Source organism: Pipistrellus kuhlii, unplaced genomic scaffold (genome assembly GCF_014108245.1).
Source record: "Pipistrellus kuhlii isolate mPipKuh1 unplaced genomic scaffold, mPipKuh1.p scaffold_m20_p_9, whole genome shotgun sequence".
Lineage (NCBI taxonomy): Eukaryota > Metazoa > Chordata > Mammalia > Chiroptera > Vespertilionidae > Pipistrellus > Pipistrellus kuhlii.
The window spans coordinates 12442576-12463956 of record NW_023425595.1 but is presented as its reverse complement, the minus strand read 5'-3'; the positions used below and the strand labels follow the sequence as shown (position 1 = coordinate 12463956).

General features: G+C 42.6%; 1 protein-coding gene across 1 annotated transcript in view; it reads left to right on the top strand.

Moving 5' to 3' along the window:
- Window positions 1-21017, top strand: part of LOC118712693 (oxysterol binding protein) — a 34870-nt gene extending 13853 nt beyond the window's left edge. The window contains exons 6-14 of the mRNA XM_036426677.2: window positions 200-254; window positions 460-591; window positions 5584-5829; window positions 6066-6186; window positions 13563-13666; window positions 15449-15544; window positions 17546-17727; window positions 18480-18700; window positions 18795-21017. Of these exons, the coding sequence (XP_036282570.1) occupies window positions 200-254; window positions 460-591; window positions 5584-5829; window positions 6066-6186; window positions 13563-13666; window positions 15449-15544; window positions 17546-17727; window positions 18480-18700; window positions 18795-18937 (1300 nt within the window). The 3' untranslated portion in view covers window positions 18938-21017. The remainder of the gene's footprint in view (window positions 1-199; window positions 255-459; window positions 592-5583; window positions 5830-6065; window positions 6187-13562; window positions 13667-15448; window positions 15545-17545; window positions 17728-18479; window positions 18701-18794) is intronic.
- The last annotated feature ends 364 nt before the right edge of the window (window positions 21018-21381 follow it).

Below are 21381 nucleotides of genomic sequence, written 5' to 3'. Positions count from 1 at the left end.
GGAAAACTGTTAGCTTTTTTACCTGACCAGGTTGTCCAGAGATGTTTAAATTCATACATATTTTATTCTACGTGTCATTCGATCACCCATTAATAAGTTTGTGCAGCATGCTTAGCATTCTGCTTTGTAAAGACATGACGAGGACCAAACTCTAGTTCTGGTCTTTGTTCTAATTCTCATACATTTCCCATCCGTGTAGACGTACTGGCAGCAACATCAGTGGAGCCAGCAGTGACATCAGCCTTGATGAACAGGTAACTCTTATTTGGGAGTTATCTGAAGTGAGGGACTTGAGGTGTGATTCTCAAGGATTTGCTTGTAAAGCACCAAGAGAAACAGAAAAAGTACTGATTGTTGTGTGTTTTTTTTAGAAATACTTTTTAGCATGGGGGAAGGGAAGGTTATAATACTGGGTTTCTGTTCTTTGTGGGAGATTGAATGGCTTTGTTTTGTTCTTAGTACAAGCATCAGCTGGAAGAGACCAAGAAGGAAAAGAGAACTAAAATACCATACAAACCCAACTATAGCCTCAATCTGTGGAGCATCATGAAGAACTGCATTGGAAAAGAACTCTCTAAGATCCCCATGCCGGTGAGGCTCTCATCCCAGGCTTCAGGGGAAGGGAGCTGCTGTGACGGCCCCTCCCATAGCTGTGGCCGTCTGTGCATGGTCTTTGTTATTGCCCTTTGTCCCTTATTGTGATCTGCTTCAGTGTGGGCTGTGGATCTGGTGTGTTCCAGATCACCTAGAATCAGATACATTGGGTCAGTAGTTTCTTTAAGAGCAGATTCCTGTGCTAGCCATGCAAAGATAATAGTCTCTATTTTCAAAATGTACGTGGCTTAAGGGAGACAAACATGAAGATATTTTCTATGATAGTGTTGTTTCAAGTACTGTGAATACGAATGTTTGGGGAGCATAGAAACAAAAGCAGTTCAACCAAGCAGATGAGGACCATTGCCATGGTGTTTGGGCTGATCTCCCTGCCTCCAGTCACAGCCTGTTCCAGTCTGTCCACACTGTTGTCAACGTGATCTTTTTGTTGACTATTTGGTCATGACACTTTTTAGCTGAAAATCCTTCACTAAATCTCTATGGCTTTGAGAGTAGACCAGATTCCTTGGTGGGCTTGCTACTTCCTCCCTGCCCTGAGGACGGGCTGTGCCCACACATCAGGTATTCTGGTCATTGGGCATTCCCTTCAGGTACTCAGAGACATCTTGTCTTTTCCCGTGGGGCATTTGCACACACTGCTCTTTCTGCTTGAAATTTCAGCAGCTTCCCACCCACCTTTGCCACTTTTTTTTTCCTAAATACCCCTTTCTTCAGGATTTAGCACAGCTTCATCTATATATCTGTTTAGGATGAGATGTTACCTCTCCTGTGCTTTAGGTTCCATCATTTATGTCTGGGCAGTGGATATCACTTGCTTGTTTAAATTTATTAGAATGACATATAAGATTATATAAATTTCAGTTTTTATGTTTTTAAATGATTGAAAAAATCAAAAGGATAATTTTTTATAACGTAATTAATTTAGATGTTAATGTTCATAAAGTTTTATAGGAACTCATTCGATTGCTTCTTGTGGCTGCTTTTGCCCTACAAGAACAGAGTTGAATGATTGTGACAGAGGCCATATGGCTCTCAAAGCCTAAATATTTATTATTTCACCTTTTACAGAAAGAGCCTGGCCAACCCTGCCTTAAACAAATATTAGCTTAATTCATTGTCATGTGAAAGTCCAGAAGTGGGTGGCTCAGGGCTGGTACTGTGCTCTGCAGTGTCCAGACCAGGCTCTTTCAGTACTCTTGCTCTGCCACTTATGGCCTCTGTTTCTAGGTCCTAAGTGACTGCTCTAGTGTGGGCCTTCAGGATCTCATTCCAGCCAGCAGGAAGGGAAGAAAAGAAGGCCCTCCTCCTGAAAATTGCATAAACACTTGCACTTCAATCTCTTTGGCCAGAACTTAGTTATGTGGCCACAGCTAGTTGGGGAAGAGGCTGGCAGTGAAGACTATTTATTTTTGTGACATCACTTGTAGCGGAGAGTGGCTGCAGGTTCTACCCATATCCAGGCACATATCATGCAGAAATACAGAAAGCATTCTCCTCCCCTCGTGGGGCTTATGGACCAGTGACCATGGACTGCGTTCCTCATGGGCAGAGACTGTGTCTTATTGTCTTTGTAACCTTGATGCTTCTCCAGTACCTAGCACATACACCGTTTAGCAAATGTTGAAGTGGATAGTTAACTGGGTCTTGGAAAACAAATTTATATGTGTGTAGAATTTCTGTTAGGAAAAATGTGGACTTGCCCTAACCGGTTTCCCTCAGTGGATAGAGCATCGGCCTGTGGACTCAAGGGTCCCAGGTTCGATTCTAGTCAAGGGCATGTACCTTGGTTGTGGGCACAACCCCAATAGGGGGTGTGCAGGAGGCAGCTGATTGATGTTTCTCTCTTATTGACTTTTCTAACTCTCCCTCTCCCTTCCTCTCTATTAAAAAAAAAAAAAAAATATATATATATATATATATATATATATATATATATATATGGACCTCCAGAAAAGTCCTTGAGTAAGCACCCTGAAGAAACAAAATAACTGGTTCCCTGGGGGCTGGTGCCTTGAAGGAAGCGCCTTGGGAAGGTGCGCTGAAAAGGCAGGTTCCACAGCCTTGGAAACACAGACCGTGCTTAGAAACCACTTCCGAGTGCAGGTGACCTCCCGTCCTCCTTTACCATTAGTTCCTCGTTGACTTTGGCACTAGGAATGTGCAGTCCTATACCTGTTTGCCTTCAGGTCTAGTCCTTGCCCTGCCCTGCCCTGCCCTGCCCTGTGCTGTGTCACAGAAAAGCTGATCCCTTTAGGATGTTGCTCAGGCTTCCGTGTCTGTGGCACGGAAGCTCCACCAGTGCCAGGCACCAGGAGGAGTTTGGAGTAGGGAGAAAGGGAAAAACTCCAAGATACTTACAGAGGTCTTAGCTTCTGCCGATGCCTTGGGCTCTGGCCACAGTAACACCACTGCTTTTCTCTGTCCCTGCTGTTACTCAGCTCCAGATTGTCTTTTTGGGATTCCCAACTCTCCATCAGCTATATAACCAGTTCTCTGCTTCCTTCCACTTAAAATTCACAGATTTGGCCGAAACCGGTTTGGCTTAGTGGATAGAGTGTCGGTCTGGGGACTGGAAGGTCCCAGGTTCGATTCCGGTCAAGGGCATGTACATTGGTTGCGGGCACATCCCCGGTAGGGGGCGTGCAGGAGGCAACTGGTTGATGTTTCTCTCTCATGGATGTTACTAGCTCTCTATCTCTCTCCCTTCCTCTCTGTGAAAAATCAATAAAATATATATTTTAAAAAATAAAAATAAAATTCACAGATTTGTTTGTTTTTCTATTAGGCCTCCAAGGGATAAAATGACCAATATAAAAAGGGACACTATGGTTCTAAGAACAGTTGAAAAGCAGTGATAGCTTAAGGATGCAATATTCTAGTCCCAGGCACCCTTCAGTTGTCTTTTAACCACTTGGAGAGGACACCACCCACCCCCAGTTCTGAATATTACTTAGTGTCACCCGAAATTCTGCTAATGAGGAATTTCATTGGCATAGTTAACCAGCACCCTCTGTAAAAAAGGAAGGAAGGAATGAAGGAAGGAAGGAAGGAAGGAAGGAAGGAAGGAAGGAAGGAAGAAGAAAGAAAGAAAGAAGAAAGAAAGAAAGAAAGAAAGAAAGAAAGAAAGAAAGAAAGAAAGAAAGAAAGAAAGAAAGAAAGAAAGAAAGAAAGAAAGAAAACGAAAAAGCCTCTAAGATGCAAGTTCTGTCAGTATGTCACTCCTCTTGGTTGGTGTGCATGTTTCTTGTCACGGTGCTCTTCTGTCAGGGCCGACAGAGTGGTTTTGGAGAGTGGTGCTATTTTGTTGAGAGAGGATAGATTCTACTTCCTGTAAGAGCAGTGTTCTAATGTTGGTCCCAGGGCTCTGTCTTCATTGGGAAATTTTCACAGAGAAATGCTTGGTATATTCCTCTGAGAAAAAGCAGGTTCTAGTATACTACCTAGACATGTACAAATACATAGAAACAATATAAAACTATTAATGGTTATTAAATAATGGTTATCATTGGCTGATGGCATTTCAGGTAAATTTTTTTCCTTATGTAATTTTCAAAAAAATACATTTTCATTTCAGAGAGGAAGGGAGAGGGAGAGAGAGAAATATCAGTGATAGGAGAGAATTATTAATGGGCTGCCTCCTACATGCCCCCTACTAGGAATTGAGCCCACAACCTGGGTATGTGCCCTTGCCCGGAATCAAACCCAGGACCTTTCAGTCCATAGGCCAACTCTCTACCCACTGAGCCAAACTAGCTAGGGCTTCATATGTAATTTTAAAATTACAAGGTGTTTTATAATTGGGAGGACAGTAAATAGGGGAGTCTGGCTCAGGGATTGGCAGGTAGGAGGCTGGACAAACATGAAAAAGAGATGGACTGTTGGAAAAAAAGTGTTTTGATTTAACAGAAATGTTGCTGTACGCCAGCTCCAGTCACTAGAAAGGAATTTTTATTCCTTCCTCTGTTCCCTGGACTCGGAACTCCAGCTAGTGATATCCAGGCCTATTCAGCTGTATTGCAGATTAAGTAAACTTTATGGGCTAGCCTAGAAGCTGAAACTGTTTTGTGTGTGTGTGTGTGTGTGTGTGTGTGTAGATAGCATTTTAAAAAATAACTGTAATCTTAAATCCCAGTCAATTTAGACAGTAATGCTATTTTTAAGGGGGAGAGTGGGAAGACTGTCTCTTTTGTTCCCTTCTCTACACCCAGTGTAGAGAGGTCTGACACACATGAGAGCTCCATAAATACTTGTGGAATGAGTAAGTGAATGCTTCGGTGAATGAACATCTGTCTTCTCCCCAACAGAAATACATAGATACTCAGTGGTTGAGTGCCCTGAGTTTTGGAAAGGTAGAAACATGGCCTACTCTTAGCCTCATTTTTGGACCCATTCCAGGTCCAAAAAACCAACTGTCCAGCCTCAGGGCTAAGAAGTCAGAAGCCTGGCCTGATGAAGAACTGAACCAATACTTAGCGATCATCTGGTCCAGGATTAAAAGCTAACTTGAGTAATGTTTTCATTTCACTAGCCAAGACATGCCTGTTCTTGAAAATTACTATCCTTTCTTTCCTTCCTCAACAATGTTAAATACCCAATTTCCTCTCTGGTGCTAAAATATAATACATTTTCTCTTTTATTCATTCATCACCTATTTGATGATAGTCTTCTGTGTGAGGCACTGGTAACTGCATATGCAGGGATGAACAGAGGAGGCATGGTTCCCATTTCAAAGAGTTGATAGTAAATGAAAAGGTGGTGTATATCACTCACTGACATGAACAGTTGACTAGGGAGAATGGATTGCTTCCAGGTTAGATCCTAGAGCTGCTCTACCGAGCAAAGGCCTCTTCCCTTCCTAGTGATTTGCTTATCACCATGACAACTCAGTATGTTTCTCCACCTGCAGAAAATTAATCTGTCTTCGATAGATGTGTGGGCAAAGTTTTTATATATGTTCTCTCCTGACAGGTAAACTTTAATGAGCCCTTATCCATGCTTCAGCGCCTTACTGAAGATCTGGAATACCACGAGCTGTTAGATCGAGCTGCAAAATGTGAAAACTCTCTAGAACAGCTCTGTTATGTTGCAGCTTTCACCGTGTCTTCCTACTCCACTACTGTCTTCCGTACTAGCAAGCCATTCAACCCACTCCTTGGGGAGACTTTTGAACTAGACCGATTAGAAGAGAATGGGTACCAGTCCCTCTGTGAGCAGGTAAAGGTGCTTCAGGGCGGTGACACGTTTTCTTTTTTAAGAAAGTCATGCTTTGTTGGTTGGTGTGTTGGCAGAAATTTGAGTCCCTGTCATCCCACACTGCCTTCTTTTCCTCAGGCTTCTACGCTGGTATGGGTGTAAAAATGGCAAGTATGAATTTCAGGTGTTCACCACCAGTTACTAGGCAATGTCTTCTCCTCCTTTCTTCTTTAATTTGAATCACTGATTTCTTCAAGGTGAGTCATCATCCCCCGGCTGCTGCACACCATGCTGAGTCCAAAAATGGCTGGACGTTGCGTCAGGAAATCAAAATCACCAGCAAGTTTCGAGGCAAATATCTCTCCATTATGCCCCTTGGTAAGGCTACCATTTTTGTAATAACTAGTGCTCCTAGCATGGTAGAGTCTGATTTGGGTCCTGAACCTCATTGCTATTCCTACGCAAATCATTTAACTTCTCAGCTGTTGATTGAGTGAGGAGGCATGAGGCTTTAAGGATCTATCCAATTATACATTTTTTGTCGTCTTAGCTATATTTAATGCAGCTTTAAGTATTCTTTTAGAATATAAATTCTAAACATACAAAAAGTCTCTTAACTGGTGTTTTCTCTTATTACCTAACAATTGAGTTCTCTCTATAAATAAAAAATATTGTGACTACATGGTTAGGTTTCTCAGCTATCCCTCCCCCTTCTCCTCCTCTCTTCTCCTTTCTACCTTCTTTTCCTCTATCGGATGGGTTAGGTATCATTTATATAAAGGCAGACTTCCAGGTAAGAGGAAACTTTCTTTCTTTCTATTTTTTTTAATTCTCATCCAAGGATATTTTTCCATTGATTTTCAGAGAGTGGAAAGGAGGGGGAAAGTCAGAGAGACATTGATGTGAGAGAGACTCAACAATTGGTTGCATTTCTGCATGCACCTAGACCAGGGCCGGGGATTAAGCTTGCAACCACAGTACATGCCCTTGACTGGTATTGAACCTGGGACACTGCAGTTCTTGGGCCTTTGCTCTATTCACTGAGCCAAACTGACTAAGGCAGGAAATTTTATTTTAAAAGATCCATAATCTAGCCAGTTTGGCTCAGTGGATAGAATGCCGGCCTACGGACCAAAGGGTCCTAGTAGATTCCCGTCAAGGGCACATACCTCCATTGCAGGCTCCTTCTCAGCCTGGGCCTTGATCGGGGCTCATGCAGGAGGCAACCAGCCGATGTGTTTCTTTCACATCCATATTTCTTTCTGTCTCTTACCCACCCTTCGACTCTAAAAATCAATGGAAAAATATCCTTGAGTGAAGATTAAAAACACACACACACACACACACACACACAAAACATGAAAGATCCTATTGGATTACAAGTTAATTTTGCACCAAGATAAAAAAGATCACGCCTGGGAATAGGAATCCTGATATACAGTGTTAGGATTTTTAGGGGAAATGAAGCAAAATTTCTCGATATGCTGCTGAACTGAGCAGCCCACGTTTGGCTATGTGTGTACTGAAGAGCAAATGCTAATCTGCATAAAAAGAAGCACAAAGCAGGCAGAAAGAAACCAAATAGCTCTCTGGAGTCAGTTGACAGTACCTGCCTGAGCTCCTATGGCTTTCTGTGTCCTGGTTTCATATTCCAGGAAGCCTGGCTGCAGTGTTTGATTAGTGCACTGCAATTATCTTTAAAACATAAATATATATATATATATATATATATATATATATATTTCTTATTTCAGAGAGGAAGGGAGAGAGAGAGAAAAACATCAATGATAAGAGAGAATCATTGATTGGCTGCCTCCTGCATACCCCCTACTGGGGATTGAGCCTGCAACCGAAGTACATGCCTTAGACTGGAATTGAACCTGAGACTTTTCAGTCCGCAGGTGGAGGCTCTATCCACTGAGCCAAATCAGATGGGGCAGCAATCGTCTTTTTAATGAGTTCCTTTTCTCCCAGAAACAGTAAATATGGCAGATATAGTGAAAACTAGAAATTAGCCAGGAAAAAAAAACAGGAATGTTTATAATTACAAAAGGAGAAAAGAAACTGGAGTGTTAATTGTGTTATTTCATGCTTAATATGCAAAAGGCTCGTAGATGAAAAGGAGACTAAGCACTTTTGGTCTTGATCTTTACTGAGGACCTTTAAAAAGGTTCCAATTGCTTAATTATCTTTGAAGCTAATAATTTTAGAAGCATTAAGAGTAGTAAATACCTGGGATATTCACACCTAATTTTCAGGACAAGGGTCATATTGTAATAGGACTTTTCACCAGCAAGGCCCCTTGAGGATCTCCAAACGTATTATATTTAATTTTTAAGGAGGGTCATGTGTACATTTAAAAAATAGGAATAGCCCGGCTGGCATGGCTGAGTGATTGAGCATCGACCCATGAACCAGAGGGTCACTATTTAATTCCTGGTCAGGGCACATACCTGGGTTGGGGCTGGATCCCCAGTGGGGTATATAGGAGGCAGCTTATCAATGATTCTCATCAATGATGTTTCTCTCTCTTGCCCTCTTCTTTTCTCTCTGAAATCAATAAAAATATCTATAAAAAATCCCCTTCTTTTCCCTTTTATCCATTCTCCCAATTTCTAAGTGTTTTGTTTTTTATTAGAGTGTTCAGTCAACTTAAATTTATTATAAGTACTGATCAGGTATGGCTTACACCCACTATTTGATATATTTTTTGTACATTCTATGTCTTTTTTGTTTCTCTATTCCTCCATTAGTACCTTTTTGTATTAAGTAGATATTTTTAAAATTTATCATTTTAGTTCCCTTGTTATTTACTGTATTTTATTTTATTTTATTTTTGTATAATAAAGGTGAAATTTATTAAAGAACAAATACAGACTCCCATATGAGGAGGGGGAAAGAGTCCCCTTTTACTATATTTTTAAAGGTATTTTCATAGTGGGTATCCTGCATATTACATTAACTTCTAATAATCTAGTGCAGGTTAATACTTGAAGAAATTGAAATTTAGTTTCAATACTGTACAAAAACGTTGCCACCTGTATGGATCCATTACCTTTCCCCTGCTTTGTGCTTTTATTTCCATACAAACTGTATTTTTTTTTACATTATAATTCCATTAACATAGTTTTATAACTGTTGCTTTATACAGTTGTGTTTTAACTCATATGGAAGAAAAAAAGTTGCAAGCAAAAAATACATTTGTACTATCTTTTATATAGCTTAACTGTAGTTTTCTTTACTGATCTCTTTATTTCTCAATGTAGATTTAATTTACTGTCTAGTGTCCTTTCATTTCAGCCTGAAGGACTAATATTTCTTGAAGGGCAGACCAGCTAGCTAGGCATTCTTTCAGGTTTTGTTTAACCGGGAATGTCTTATATTTTCCTTTATTTAATAAGAATGTATTTGCTGGATATAGAATTTTTGGTTTGACAATTTTTTACCTTCAACCTTTTGAATGTGTCATAATGTGTCATCCTATTGCCTTCTCCTGCTCGCTCCACACTTGGGATTGAGCCTGCAACCTGTGCATGTGCCCTTGACTGGAATCGAATCTGGGACCTTTCAGTCCATAGGCTGATACTCTGTCCTCTGAGCCAAACCAACTAGAGCTTGTCCTTGTCTTTTAATAGTTTGATTATGATAGACTTCGGTGTGGTGCTCTTTGAGTTTATCTTACATGGAGTTCCTTGAGCTTCTTTGCAGTGTAGATTAAGGTGTTTGTCAATTTTGGGGAATTTCTGGCCTATATTTCTTCAACTACTCCAACTCTTATCACCATTTCAGGCAGCTCTTGTGTTAAAGCATCACTGCCACTGATGGTTTTGATAATCACCCCAGGGAAAAGGCTATTCAAGGTCAACCAGGTGCTGAGTCAGGTCAAATAAAGATAAGCCCTGTGAGTGGGAGTTTACCAGGAACCACCACAATGGTCAGGTAATGACAGTGTTTTGAAGATGGGGCTTTTAGGGAGCTTCATACTTGTGAAGTTTGAGGCTCCCCAGAAATGTTTTCCTAGGCTGAAATTAAGGCTGCTGCCACGCTGGTGAGAGGAGGGCGGGAGGAGAGCAAGTTAAAATGCCTGCCACATAGCTCATTTTTCTTACTCTGATTCAGCCATTTGTCTTGAATAAATGCTGCTTGAATTATTGTAAGCCTTTGTTTAATTTCCAGAGATCTAAAATGCTTGATTCTGATAGTCTTTGCTAGAATTCTTGTTGATTTTGTTGAGTAGACATATGGAAGTCCTTACTCCACCATTCTAGAAGTGGCTTCCCCTTTCTACATTTGAAGTGGCTCTGTGTTTGTTTATATATTTTTTAAAAATATATTTTATTGATTTTTTACAGAGAGGAAGAGAGAGGGATAGAGAGTTAGAAACATCGATGAGAATCATTGATCAGCTGCCTCTTTCACACCCCCTTCTGGGGTTATGCTTGCAACCAAGGTACATGCCCTTGACCGAATTGAACCCGGGACCCTTGAGTCCGCAGACTGACACTCTATCCACTGAGCCAAACCGGTTTCGGCTGTTTATGTATTTTTATTATATTTTTAAATTAAATCTTTGTTGTTGGAACTATTACATATGCCCCTGCTTTTCCCCTATTGATCCCTTCTAGCCCGCTCCTACCCTGTAAAAGCATAAATTGTGTTGTTTTAAGCCATTAAGTTGTGTCAATTGGTTGCAGCAACCACATGAAATAAATATGGGGGATAATAGTGTTTATAGCAATAGTTACCTGAGTGTCAGTATATGCCAAGAAATATTCTAGGTGCTAAGGGTGCAGTGGTGAACAAAAACTATTTTGCTCTCATTTAGCTTGCATTCTTTTCTTAAGTAGACAAAAAAGTAAAGACATGAATAACTTTATATATGGATAAAATAAAGTGGAGATAGGGGTTAATAAGAAGTGTGTGTGTGTGTGTGTGTGTGGTTTCTTGGATAAGGTGGTCAAGGAAATTCTCCCTGAAAAGATTATATCAACCAAAAGATGATTTGGGGGAGAGCATTCCAGGCAGAGTGACCCTGAAAGATAAAGGTCCTGAGTTGGGGGCAAGCACAGCCAGTTTGAGAACAGGGCCACAGTAGGTAGTTCAGAGTGAGCAAGGAGGAAAATGATGGATGAGTTGAGAGGGTTTGTTCTAATTATAGTGGAAAGTCATTGAGAGATTTTTCGCAGTGTTAAGTTGATATGCCATGTTTTAAATACATAATTTTGACTAGAGACTTTAAGGGAGCAAAAGTGGAAACTGGGAGACCAAAAAGAAGTTGTTACTTGCCAGAAGAGGTTCTGGCAAGAGGTGATGGTGGTTTAGACTGCAGTGGTGGTGGGAGAGGTGTTGAGCAAGAAATTTGGATATATTTTTAAGATGGTTACGAAGATGAAGTTAGATGAGATATGAGGAGAACCTAGCACAGTGTGTGGTTCACAGTGGTGCTCTCACAGAGTTGCTAATATTATTGTCAGTGTCATGTCATCATCATTATCTGCTGTAGCTACCAGGGATACTTTAATCTTTTGTGCAAGAAAGGCACACCTAAGCCACATGTGTCCTTTTCACTAGTGGTTACAGAGGGAATTGACTGTTATTTTGTGTGTGTGTGTGTGTGTGTGTCAAAATAATTTTAAAAAAATCTTTAAATTTTTTTATTTTGAATCTTCAGTCACCTCTTTTCAAACAACTAACTGATTTTTATTTGGTATTCATTGGAGATTAACTCATAGGAACAGGAGGAGACTATATCCACTGAGTGCTTATTAGGTGTCAAGCATGTTACTGAGTAAATAAACATTTACTGCACAAGATATGATTACACCAGATTTACAGGTGGATGAAACTGAGGCCTAAGAAATTCCCAGGGTGTAGAACGTAATGCAGTTCTGACACTACCCGCCTTGGTAAATACCAACCACATAAGATAAGGGTACAGTCTCCAATAAGTCAGCCCCCACTTTACATGTCAGCCAGAAGTTTGTAGATCCCTAGGCCACCTGCACATACGACTAACTGACTATCAATTTCGGGGTTCCCACGACTCCTTCAGGTTCAATAATTTGCTAGAATGGCTTACAGGACTCAGGAAAATGTTATACTCATTATGACAGTCTTATTACAAAGCATACAAATCAGAACCAGCCAAATGAAGACACATGTAGGGTGAGGTCTGGGATGGTCCTGAACATGGAGCTTTCATGCCCTCTCCCTGTGGAATCAGGGAGCATGATCCTCTTGGCATGTTGATGTTTACACACCAGGAAGTGCCTCTAAGTTTCACTGTCCAGAGGTTTCATTTATGTAGGTGTGGTTGATTGAATCATGGGCCTGGTGATTGAACTCAATGTCCAGGCCTCCTTCCCTCCTGGAGGGAAGGGAATATCATTTCCAAGAGGTCAGGAGATCTAGCCTTTATCAGGTAACTTTCTGAGTCATCGTTAGTCTTTCTGGCCTGCACTCATTTTGAACCATCTTGTTAGCATAAGCTATCTAGGTCCCTACTGCTATGACTCTTTGACATAAACTTTCAGGATCCCCATGAATAACAAAACGTTACCATCACTTGATAAATTCCAAGGATGTAGAGGTTTCTTCCCAGGAACCATGGACAAAAAGCAGACAAATTCTTTATTACACAATACAGGGTCACAAATCTACTGAGTAGCGGAGCCAGGACTTAATCCAGTTCTATCTGATTTCAAAGCTACAGCTCTATCTGCTACTCCTTTTTTATTGTTAAAGCCCTTAGGTAAGTGATTTGCTGAAAGTCACACAGCTAGTTACCAAAAATTAGGATCTGGCCCCAGTACTAACTACCAATGCATGCTATTTTCCACCATGCAGTTTTGTTTTTTCATGTTTCTAGAAATTTTGCAGCTGGTATGGTGGTCACAGGTGGAGAAAAGATTGGGGGTTTTGCTTTCATTTTTATTTCTACACTTGTGCGCTCTTGCTTCCTAGCTAAGTTGTCAGTGTTTGTCATCATTTAGTTATGTTTTATTCACAAATTTTAAAATCAAGTGAAAAAAATAAGTCAGTGCTTCCATCTTTTAAGACAATTATAAATTCTGCCCTAGCCTGTTTTGTTCAGTGGTTAGAGTGTCGGCCTGCAGACTGAAGAGTTGGCAGGTTTGATTCTAGTCAAGGACACATATCTCTGTTGCAGATTCAATCCCTGGTCCTCAGATGGAGCAAATTCAAAAGACAAACAATTGTTATGTCTCTCTCACATCAATGTTTCCCTTTCTCTCTCTCTCTCCCTCCCTCTCTCTCTTTCTCTCTCCCTCTCTCTCTCTCCCTCCCTCCCTCCCTCCCTCCCTCCTTACCTTCCTCCCTTCCTCTACTCTCTACTCTCTAAAAATCAATGCAAAAAAATAGATGAGGATTAACAACAAAAAAATATTATAAATTACTTTTTTTTTAAAATATATTTTATTTCTTACAGAGAGGAAGGGAGAGAGAGAATTTTGAAACATTGATCAGCTACCTCCTGCATACCCCTTACTGGGGATGTGCCTGCAACTAAGATGCATGCCCTTGACCAGAATCGAACCTGGGACCCTTGAATCCACAGGCCAATACTCTATCCACTGAGCCAAACCCGTTAAGGCTATAAATTACTTTTTAACTTATTATTTTCCTTTTAAAAGTAAGAAATACTGAAAGAAGAAAATCTGTTGTTTTTCTAGCTATCATGGTGCTATTTTTTTCTAATTGTTGGGCTTAATTTGTATATCTCTCCCTGCTTCCAGGTACCATCCACTGTATTTTCAAGGAAAGTGGTCACCACTACACTTGGAAGAAAGTTACCACAACAGTGCACAACATTATCGTGGGCAAGTTGTGGATCGATCAGGTGAGTGAGCATGCCTAACATGTTCCTGAAGCCCAGACTGTTGTTACTGGCTTATCAGTTTCTCCTGAGGAATTTCTCTTAGGCAGTAACCCCTTCCTAACCTCCCCGAGAGTTTCTATACCACACATTATTATTTATAAATGACCAACTTATAACATTCAGTGACCACTAGAACTGTGGGCACTGTGAAGAATAAAAGAAAATAATAGCCCTGGCTGGTTTTGCTGAGTGGATAGAGCATCAGCCTGCAGACTGAAGGGTTCTGTGTTTGATTCCAGTCAGGGGCACATGCCTGGGTAGCGGGCTCAATCCCCACTAGGGAGTGTGCAGGAGGCGGCCGATCCATGATTCTCTTATTGATGATGTTTCTCCCTCTCCCTTCCTCTTTGAAATCAATAAAAATAAAATAATAAAACACAACTCCCACTTTATTCTTTCATTATTCTTTAGACGTTTACTATCGGGCAGAGTTTACTATCGGGGCCTAAGGATACAAAGTCAGATGAAACGTTGTTTTTCAAAGAGTTATTGTTTCATTGCATATGTGACTAATTTGTTTAGGTGGAAAGTCTAACAAAATACTCTATGGGAAGAGGTGTACTAATGTATCTGTTTAACTGTTGATATGTGCTTAAGACAATGATTTTGTGATAAATTCAGAAAAGAGAGGGAATGTTATCTTAACTGTCAGGAAAAGCTTCATGGCAGATATGGGGAATAAAATGTAGAAAGGCCTACAACACATAACCTTGAAATTGTGAGTCTAATATATATATATATTTTTTTTATCTCACCCAAGGATACATTTTTATTGATTTTTAGAGAGAGAAACATTGATGTGAGAGAAATATTAATCAGTTGCCTCCATACACTCCTCAGTTAGGGACTGATCCCAAAACCTAGGCATGTGCCCCAGCCAGGAATCAAACCTGCAACCTTTTGGTGTATGGGATGTCCCTCCAACCAACTTAAGTCACCCAGCCAGGACTGGAATCCTTTGATTTAAGCACAGAGTTCGACTGAGGATTGGTTTGGAAAAGTAAATTATGACATGAATATCAGTATATGTACTGAAGGTCAAATCATGGCACCTAACGTGACACACAACTTAAAGAAAAACAAAGCAAAGGTCAGTTGGTCTTCATCCCAGGCTGGCAAACCAAGATTACAAAGGAATTTCATAGCATCTCAAAGTTGGCTGAGACCTGAATCTAAAGCAAGGGAGTGCTGGAATGTAAGATAGTAAATAAGAATTATGAGGCATGAAAGAAAGGGAGTAGCCGAAACCGGTTTGGCTCAATGGATAGAGCGTCGGCTTGGGGACTGAAGGGACCCAGGTTCGATTCCAATCAAAGGCATGTACCTTGGATGTGGGCATAACCCCAGTAGGGGGTGTGCAGCTGGCAGCTGATCGATGACTCTCTCTATTGACGTTTCTAACTCTTTATCTCTCTCCCTTCCTCTCTGTACAAAATCAATAAAATATATTTTAAAAAGGGGGGGGAGTGATTGATAATTATCAGAGGAAAGGGGTGTGGGGGGTGCAGGAAGAGACTGGATTAAAATCGTACACCTATGGATGAGGACAATGGCAGGGGGGATGTAAGGGCAGAGGGTGGGGGGAACCAGGAGGAAGGGAACTATAGGAGAAAAAGGAGAAACAATTGTAATAATCTGAGCAATAAAGATTTATTTTTTAAAAAAATTATGAGGCATGGAGTTGCATATATTCAAATCATCCAGTCTTAATAAAACTAATCCTTGTTTCTTTTCATTTTATAGTCTGGTGAAATTGATATTATAAATCACAAGACAGGAGACAAGTGCAATCTTAAATTTGTTCCTTATAGCTATTTTTCTCGGGATGTAGCAAGAAAGGTAAGAGAAGTTGGAATTTAAATTTTTTCATTTAGTGTATATCCCTTAGAAAGGCTACTCCTTTGGGGCTGGGATTAATGGTTGGATGAGTGGATGGGAAGGGAAAGGGGGTGGGAGGGAGGGAGAAAGAGACAGAGAGTGTCTAAATATATGTATCTCCAAAACACACATATATAACATATACACTGAGTGGCCAGATTATTATGGTCTCCGAACCCCTAATAACCTGGCCACTCAGTGTGTGTGTGTGTGTGTGTGTGTGTGTGTGTGTCCATCCCAGTGCACGAATTCATGCACTTTGGAAGGACTTGTGGGCAGCGAGGGTGCAGAGGGCACATGGCCAGGTCTCGCCCCATCCTCCACACCCCCACCTGGCCCTTTCTGCTGCGGCTTCTGGTCCCCTGTTTTCTGGCAGTTCCGCTCCCACCACCACCACTCCCATGTGCTGACAACGCCAACCCTGCTCCCATCTGCTGATGGCACGGAGTGATTGGGACTGGTTCTGTCAGTGGGTGCGAGCGGCGGCTACTGCTCTGAGCACCCCTCAGGAGCAGAGGGAGGTGGAGAAGCCCTGAGTGGTGATCCGGGCCGGCAGATGCCGCTTGCACCTGTTGACAGTGCCAAGAGATCACCGGCAGCAGATAAGAGTGGCAGCTCCTGGCTGACTCCAGCACTGGCAATGGTGTGAGTGGGGCTGGCACAGGCAGCAGGTGTGAGCACCCCGTGCATGGGAGCAAATTTTCGGTAACCACCAGAGGCTCTCCCTAATGACAGCGACCGGCGCCCCTCCTTGGTCTGATGCCCCTGCTCACCTGCTCCATCATCCCTCCGAGGCCAGTGCCCACCATGTTCTGCATTCTGCAGATACCTGCCATGTTCCATGCACGCTCCCTGGTGGTCAGTGCATATCATAGTGACCAGTTGTTCCGATGTTCAGTCTATTTGCATATTAGGGTTTTATATATATAGATGATGATTAAATAAAAAAAAGAAGTAAAGGAGAAAGTCAGCAAGAAAGGAGACTGCATTGCATTACGAAACCAAATCCTTCTCTTTTCTGGGAAAGACTACAAGTAAAAAAGTAAAACTCAAGCCGAAACTGGTTTGGCTCTGTGGATGGAGCGTTGGCCTGCAGACTGAAGGGTCCCAGGTTCAATTATGGTCAAGAGCATGTACCTTGGTTGCGAGCACGTTCTCAGTGGGGGGGAGGGGTGTAGGAGGCAGCTGGTTGATGTTTCTCTCTCATCGATGTTTCTAACTCTCCCTCTTCCTCTTTGTGAAAAATCAATAAAAATATATTTAAAAAAAAAAAAAGGTAAAACTCAAGAGCAATGAGAGACAACATGGGAAACTAGAGGAAGGACTAATGAAAGGATTACAGGAAGAAGACACAGGCACTTTGACCATGAGAATGAGTCTGAGCAAGAGAGATGTGTTTGTTCTTTTTTTTTTATTGATTTTTTTACAGAGATGAAAGGAGAGGGATAGAGAGTTAGAAACATTGATGCGAGAGAATCATCTATCAGCTGCCTCTTGCACACCCCCTACTGGGGATGTGCCCGCAACCCAGGTACATGCCCTTGACTGGAATCGAATCCGGGACCTTTCAGTTCACAGACTGACACTCTATACACTGAGCCAAACCGGTTTCGGCGGTGTGTTTATTCTTCAGTAGAAAAAGGGAGAGTGAAAAATAGTTACGGATTTAAATTTGTGGCACGCTCTGTATTCTGGAGAGAAGAAAACACCATAATTCTGAGTAACAGTCAGGTCTTTTTCCTACATAGTATTGTTGTAAAAAAAAAATTCCTTTAACTCATGCCTTGCTTATTTTAAGCAGCTTTAAAATTTTTAACAAAATAATTTGGATGACTCCATGGTATTTGTCTTAATAGGATTTAACCACTATTTGCCCTAGGACTTTGGTTTCCAGAAGAGCAGGTAAGCTAACCCACAGTGAGTGTGGTCTGTACTCTAAAGCCCTGCTCTCCATCCTTGCAGGTGACAGGGGAAGTGACAGATCCATCAGGGAAGGTTCACTTTGTCCTGCTGGGGACTTGGGATGAGAAAATGGATTGTTTTAAAGTTCAGCCTGTCGTTGGGGAAAATGGGGGTGATGCTCGACAGAGAAGCTGTGAAGCAGAGGAGAGCAGGGTCATGCTGTGGAAAAGGAACCCCTTGCCGTGAGTATCAGTGTGCATGCTGCCCAGATACCTCTGCCACCTCAACCTTGGGGTGATATTGATGACATTTCTGCGTTATGTGAGGGGCTGAGCGAAAGAAGTCAGAACCTTTGGAGATATCACCAGAAGGTGGGCACTGGGTGGCTGGAGTTATAGCATGCCTTACCCCAAGGAAGTTCAAACTAACCAAACCAAATCTGCCAACCATATTTAGTGCTTTCTATAGGTCCTTTGGAATGTGGTTCAGAAGGACATTATTCTATAATTTAGAGCAAAACTTTTCAGAAGTGGCTAGAGGAGAGAGGTGCCTACTACCTGCTTATAATTTAGCCTAAAGGTCCAGCAGCAATGGAAAGCTTCCTGAGATATTGTTCTGGACTTTGGAAATAAATTAAGATGAAAGCCGTTTCCCCGTCAGATTTAATATGTTCAGTCCATAGTAAGAGTCAAGATTATCCCCGAAAGAGGGTAAAAAGAAAGCAGAAGAAATAAGAATTTTCATTTAATAGAATGTTTCCTTGTTCCTGATGAATTTCTCTCTACTTTCAGCTGAGCACAACACAAGCCCAGAAAACTGGAATGAGTGGTGCTGGGGAACCTGAGGGATGGTTCAGTTTGGGTGTCTCAATTCGGGGAGGGTGCCATGGTGCTCCAGTCTGCCCCTTAGCACATCAGCTGGGAGTTGTTGTCTTCATCTGGCTGGGGTCTCAGCTTCTGCCTGACCCTTTTTCTTCCTCGCTCTTTACTTTTAGGAAGAATGCAGAAAACATGTACTACTTCTCAGAGCTTGCTCTAACTCTCAATGCCTGGGAAGCTGGCACCGCCCCCACAGACAGTCGATTGCGGCCCGACCAGAGGCTGATGGAAAATGGGCGCTGGGATGAAGCCAATGCTGAGAAGCAGCGCCTGGAAGAAAAGCAGAGACTCGCCAGAAAGAAGAGAGAAGCAGAAGCTGTGAAAGCCACAGAGGATGGTAACAAATCTACCTTCTTCTCCGTTTCTTGATATGGGGAGACTGCAGATGTGTCTGCGACTCTAATTCTGTTTTTCTTCACTCTCCCATTTAGGCACACCATACGATCCCTACAAGGCACTGTGGTTTAAGCGAGAGAAGGACCCCGTTACCAAGGAGTTAACCCATATTTACAGGGGAGGATACTGGGAGTGTAAAGAAAAGCAGGAGTGGACCGCATGCCCGGACATCTTCTGAACTGACAGTAATGAAAAGGAAGAGCAGTCAAAGGCCAAGAGGACAGAGGATGTGCGGGAAAGCTGGCTGTTGGGACCCTCTTACCCAGGGCTTTCCTCGAGTTTGTCTGTCTTAACCAATCATTTTTTCCAAATCAATCACCAGAAGCAGACACCAGTGGTGGTGATTGGCTGGTTGCCTTAGCTGACTGAAACTGAAATCAACATACTAGATGCCCATGTTTGTAAGGGAGAGGCTCAGTGGCTGAAAGGTAGTGTTATTCCACGTCTGCAAAGTCAGGTATTCTTGGCTCTTCCTTCTCCCTCTGCCCCTGTGTAAGGTGGCGCCATCCAGCCTCCCCCTGTCGTGTCCTGCTCAGCCAAGATCTACACACGATTATGACGCAGGGGCATTTTGGTGCTGCTCAGAGCAAGAGCTGGTTTAAGAAGTTCCTTTGAAGAGAAACACAGGAGACTCACCAGCAGAGGCATCGTGCATGGCCGCGGTGGAGCTTAGGCATGACGATACGAACGTTCGCCGGGGGCCCCTCTCCCGGGTGTCGGTGCGCAGATAACTGCATCTCGGAACACTCGCCGGGGGATTGTTCTGTAAGGTTGGAACACTGAGTTACATTCTTGGAAGTTTCTATCTTCACTCCCATAAAACACCCTCTGCTGTTCTCCATCTTCTTTGTCATCAACCGGAGGTCACTTCGGTGGTTGTCGGAGGGTTGCAGTGTCCTCACGAGGGGTTTTATGGACTTGCTCAGGCGGAGAACTTCTGAGAACACAGGCAGACGGAAGAGGACTGCCGCCACCTTTGCTTTCCCACTTCCTCCTCACCCCATCCTTCATTGCCTTGCTCACTTCTCTTCTCTCTCAGCACAGGACCAGTTTGGGTCTGTGCCTCCAGAGTGGAGCAAAACATTACCTGTCCCGTTCTGCTCTGCAGAACTTGAGAGAAGCAGTTCATCTGGAATAAAAGTTGTCACCATCTCTCAAGCCCCATGGACTGGAGCCACCTATGGAATAATGTGTTAAATAACTGTATATTATATATATGTAGAGAAAAATCTAATTTTCTTGTTTGATTTTCCTTATTCCCATTAAGAATCTTGTTTTTTGATATCTCTGGTCTCCCCGGGACTGTCTCTTGGACATGGGGCATGGGTCAGACCCTCCTCCGCTTACCATCCTGTAAGGGCAGACAGGCAGAACCCGAGCAGGGCCATGCTTGGCAGCTACCGAACAGGGACATTATCCATGGCTTGTGTCATGGGGTGCCCACTACTGAAACCTGTCCTAATTACCTGACTCTTGAAAATGAAATCCTAACTTCTTTCCTGCCTTTTTTCCATCTTGTCAGGAAGATATGGGTCGACAGTCAGGAGGGTAATTTCCCACTTAATTCTGCCTCTGTCCAAATCACAGCACACACAGCTGACTCCCAAAAGAACTTCCTTCAAAGGACAGGGGGCTGGAAGCAGCATCATATGGGGTGGGTGAGAGAACCCCTAGTGGGCCCTGGCTTCCTCCATTTTTTGTTCTGTATTTGTTTGAGTTTTCTTGTTCTGAAATCTCACCCCCTGCCACCCACCCTTGGTTGAGGATCACAAATTGAGGTGCCTTCTTTGTATGCCTTTTGTTTGTGTTTTTTATTTCAGTTCCTTAACTGCTGAGCCTCAGCCAGTGTGGGTCCCAGGGGCCACTGTCATTCCAGAGGAAGCCAGCCCTCTGGGAAGCTGGGTTTATACCATTCATACGGGGAAACTGGTACTCCTGATCCTTCCCCACCTGCCCTTCCTCCCTTCCCAGCTGGGGCGAACTTGAGAGGGGCAACTGCTGGGGATTTTCCTACGAAGAGCCCAGCATAAACAAGGGGTTGTCCTGGGCTTCTTTCAGGGAGGCCTACAAAAGCAAAGACATGATGAATCAGGCTTTAGACAGCAGGAATCCCCGACTAAATGAACCCTCTTCCTGCCCCCCCTTCTCCCTCCACCGTCTGCACCACACTTCCAGCCTGGTCCCCAGTCAGATTCCTGCCAATGGAAGAAGCTTCCAGTCCTTCAGGTGAAATAAAGTCACATGAAAACAAAACAAAACTATATATATTTTTGGTTGTTTTGCTTTCTTGTTTTTTTGTGTTTTTTTTTTCCAAGAAAACTAAATTAAATAATTTTTAAAAAGTCATATTGTGTGTCTGGTTCACTTCTACTACAATAGGTAGGAAGTGGTGGGGAGAGTGGGCCCAGGGGCGATCTGTACTCGGGAATCTGGGATGATGATCTTTACAAACCAAAGGAAAAACGGCTCAGCCTCAGCCAGTGTGGGTCCCAGGGGCCACTGTCATTCCAGAGGAAGCCAGCCCTTCGGGAAGCTGGATTCATTCGTACCATTTATACGGGGAAACTGGTACTCCTGGTCCTTCCCCACCTGCCCTTCCTCCCTTCCCAGCTGGGATGAACT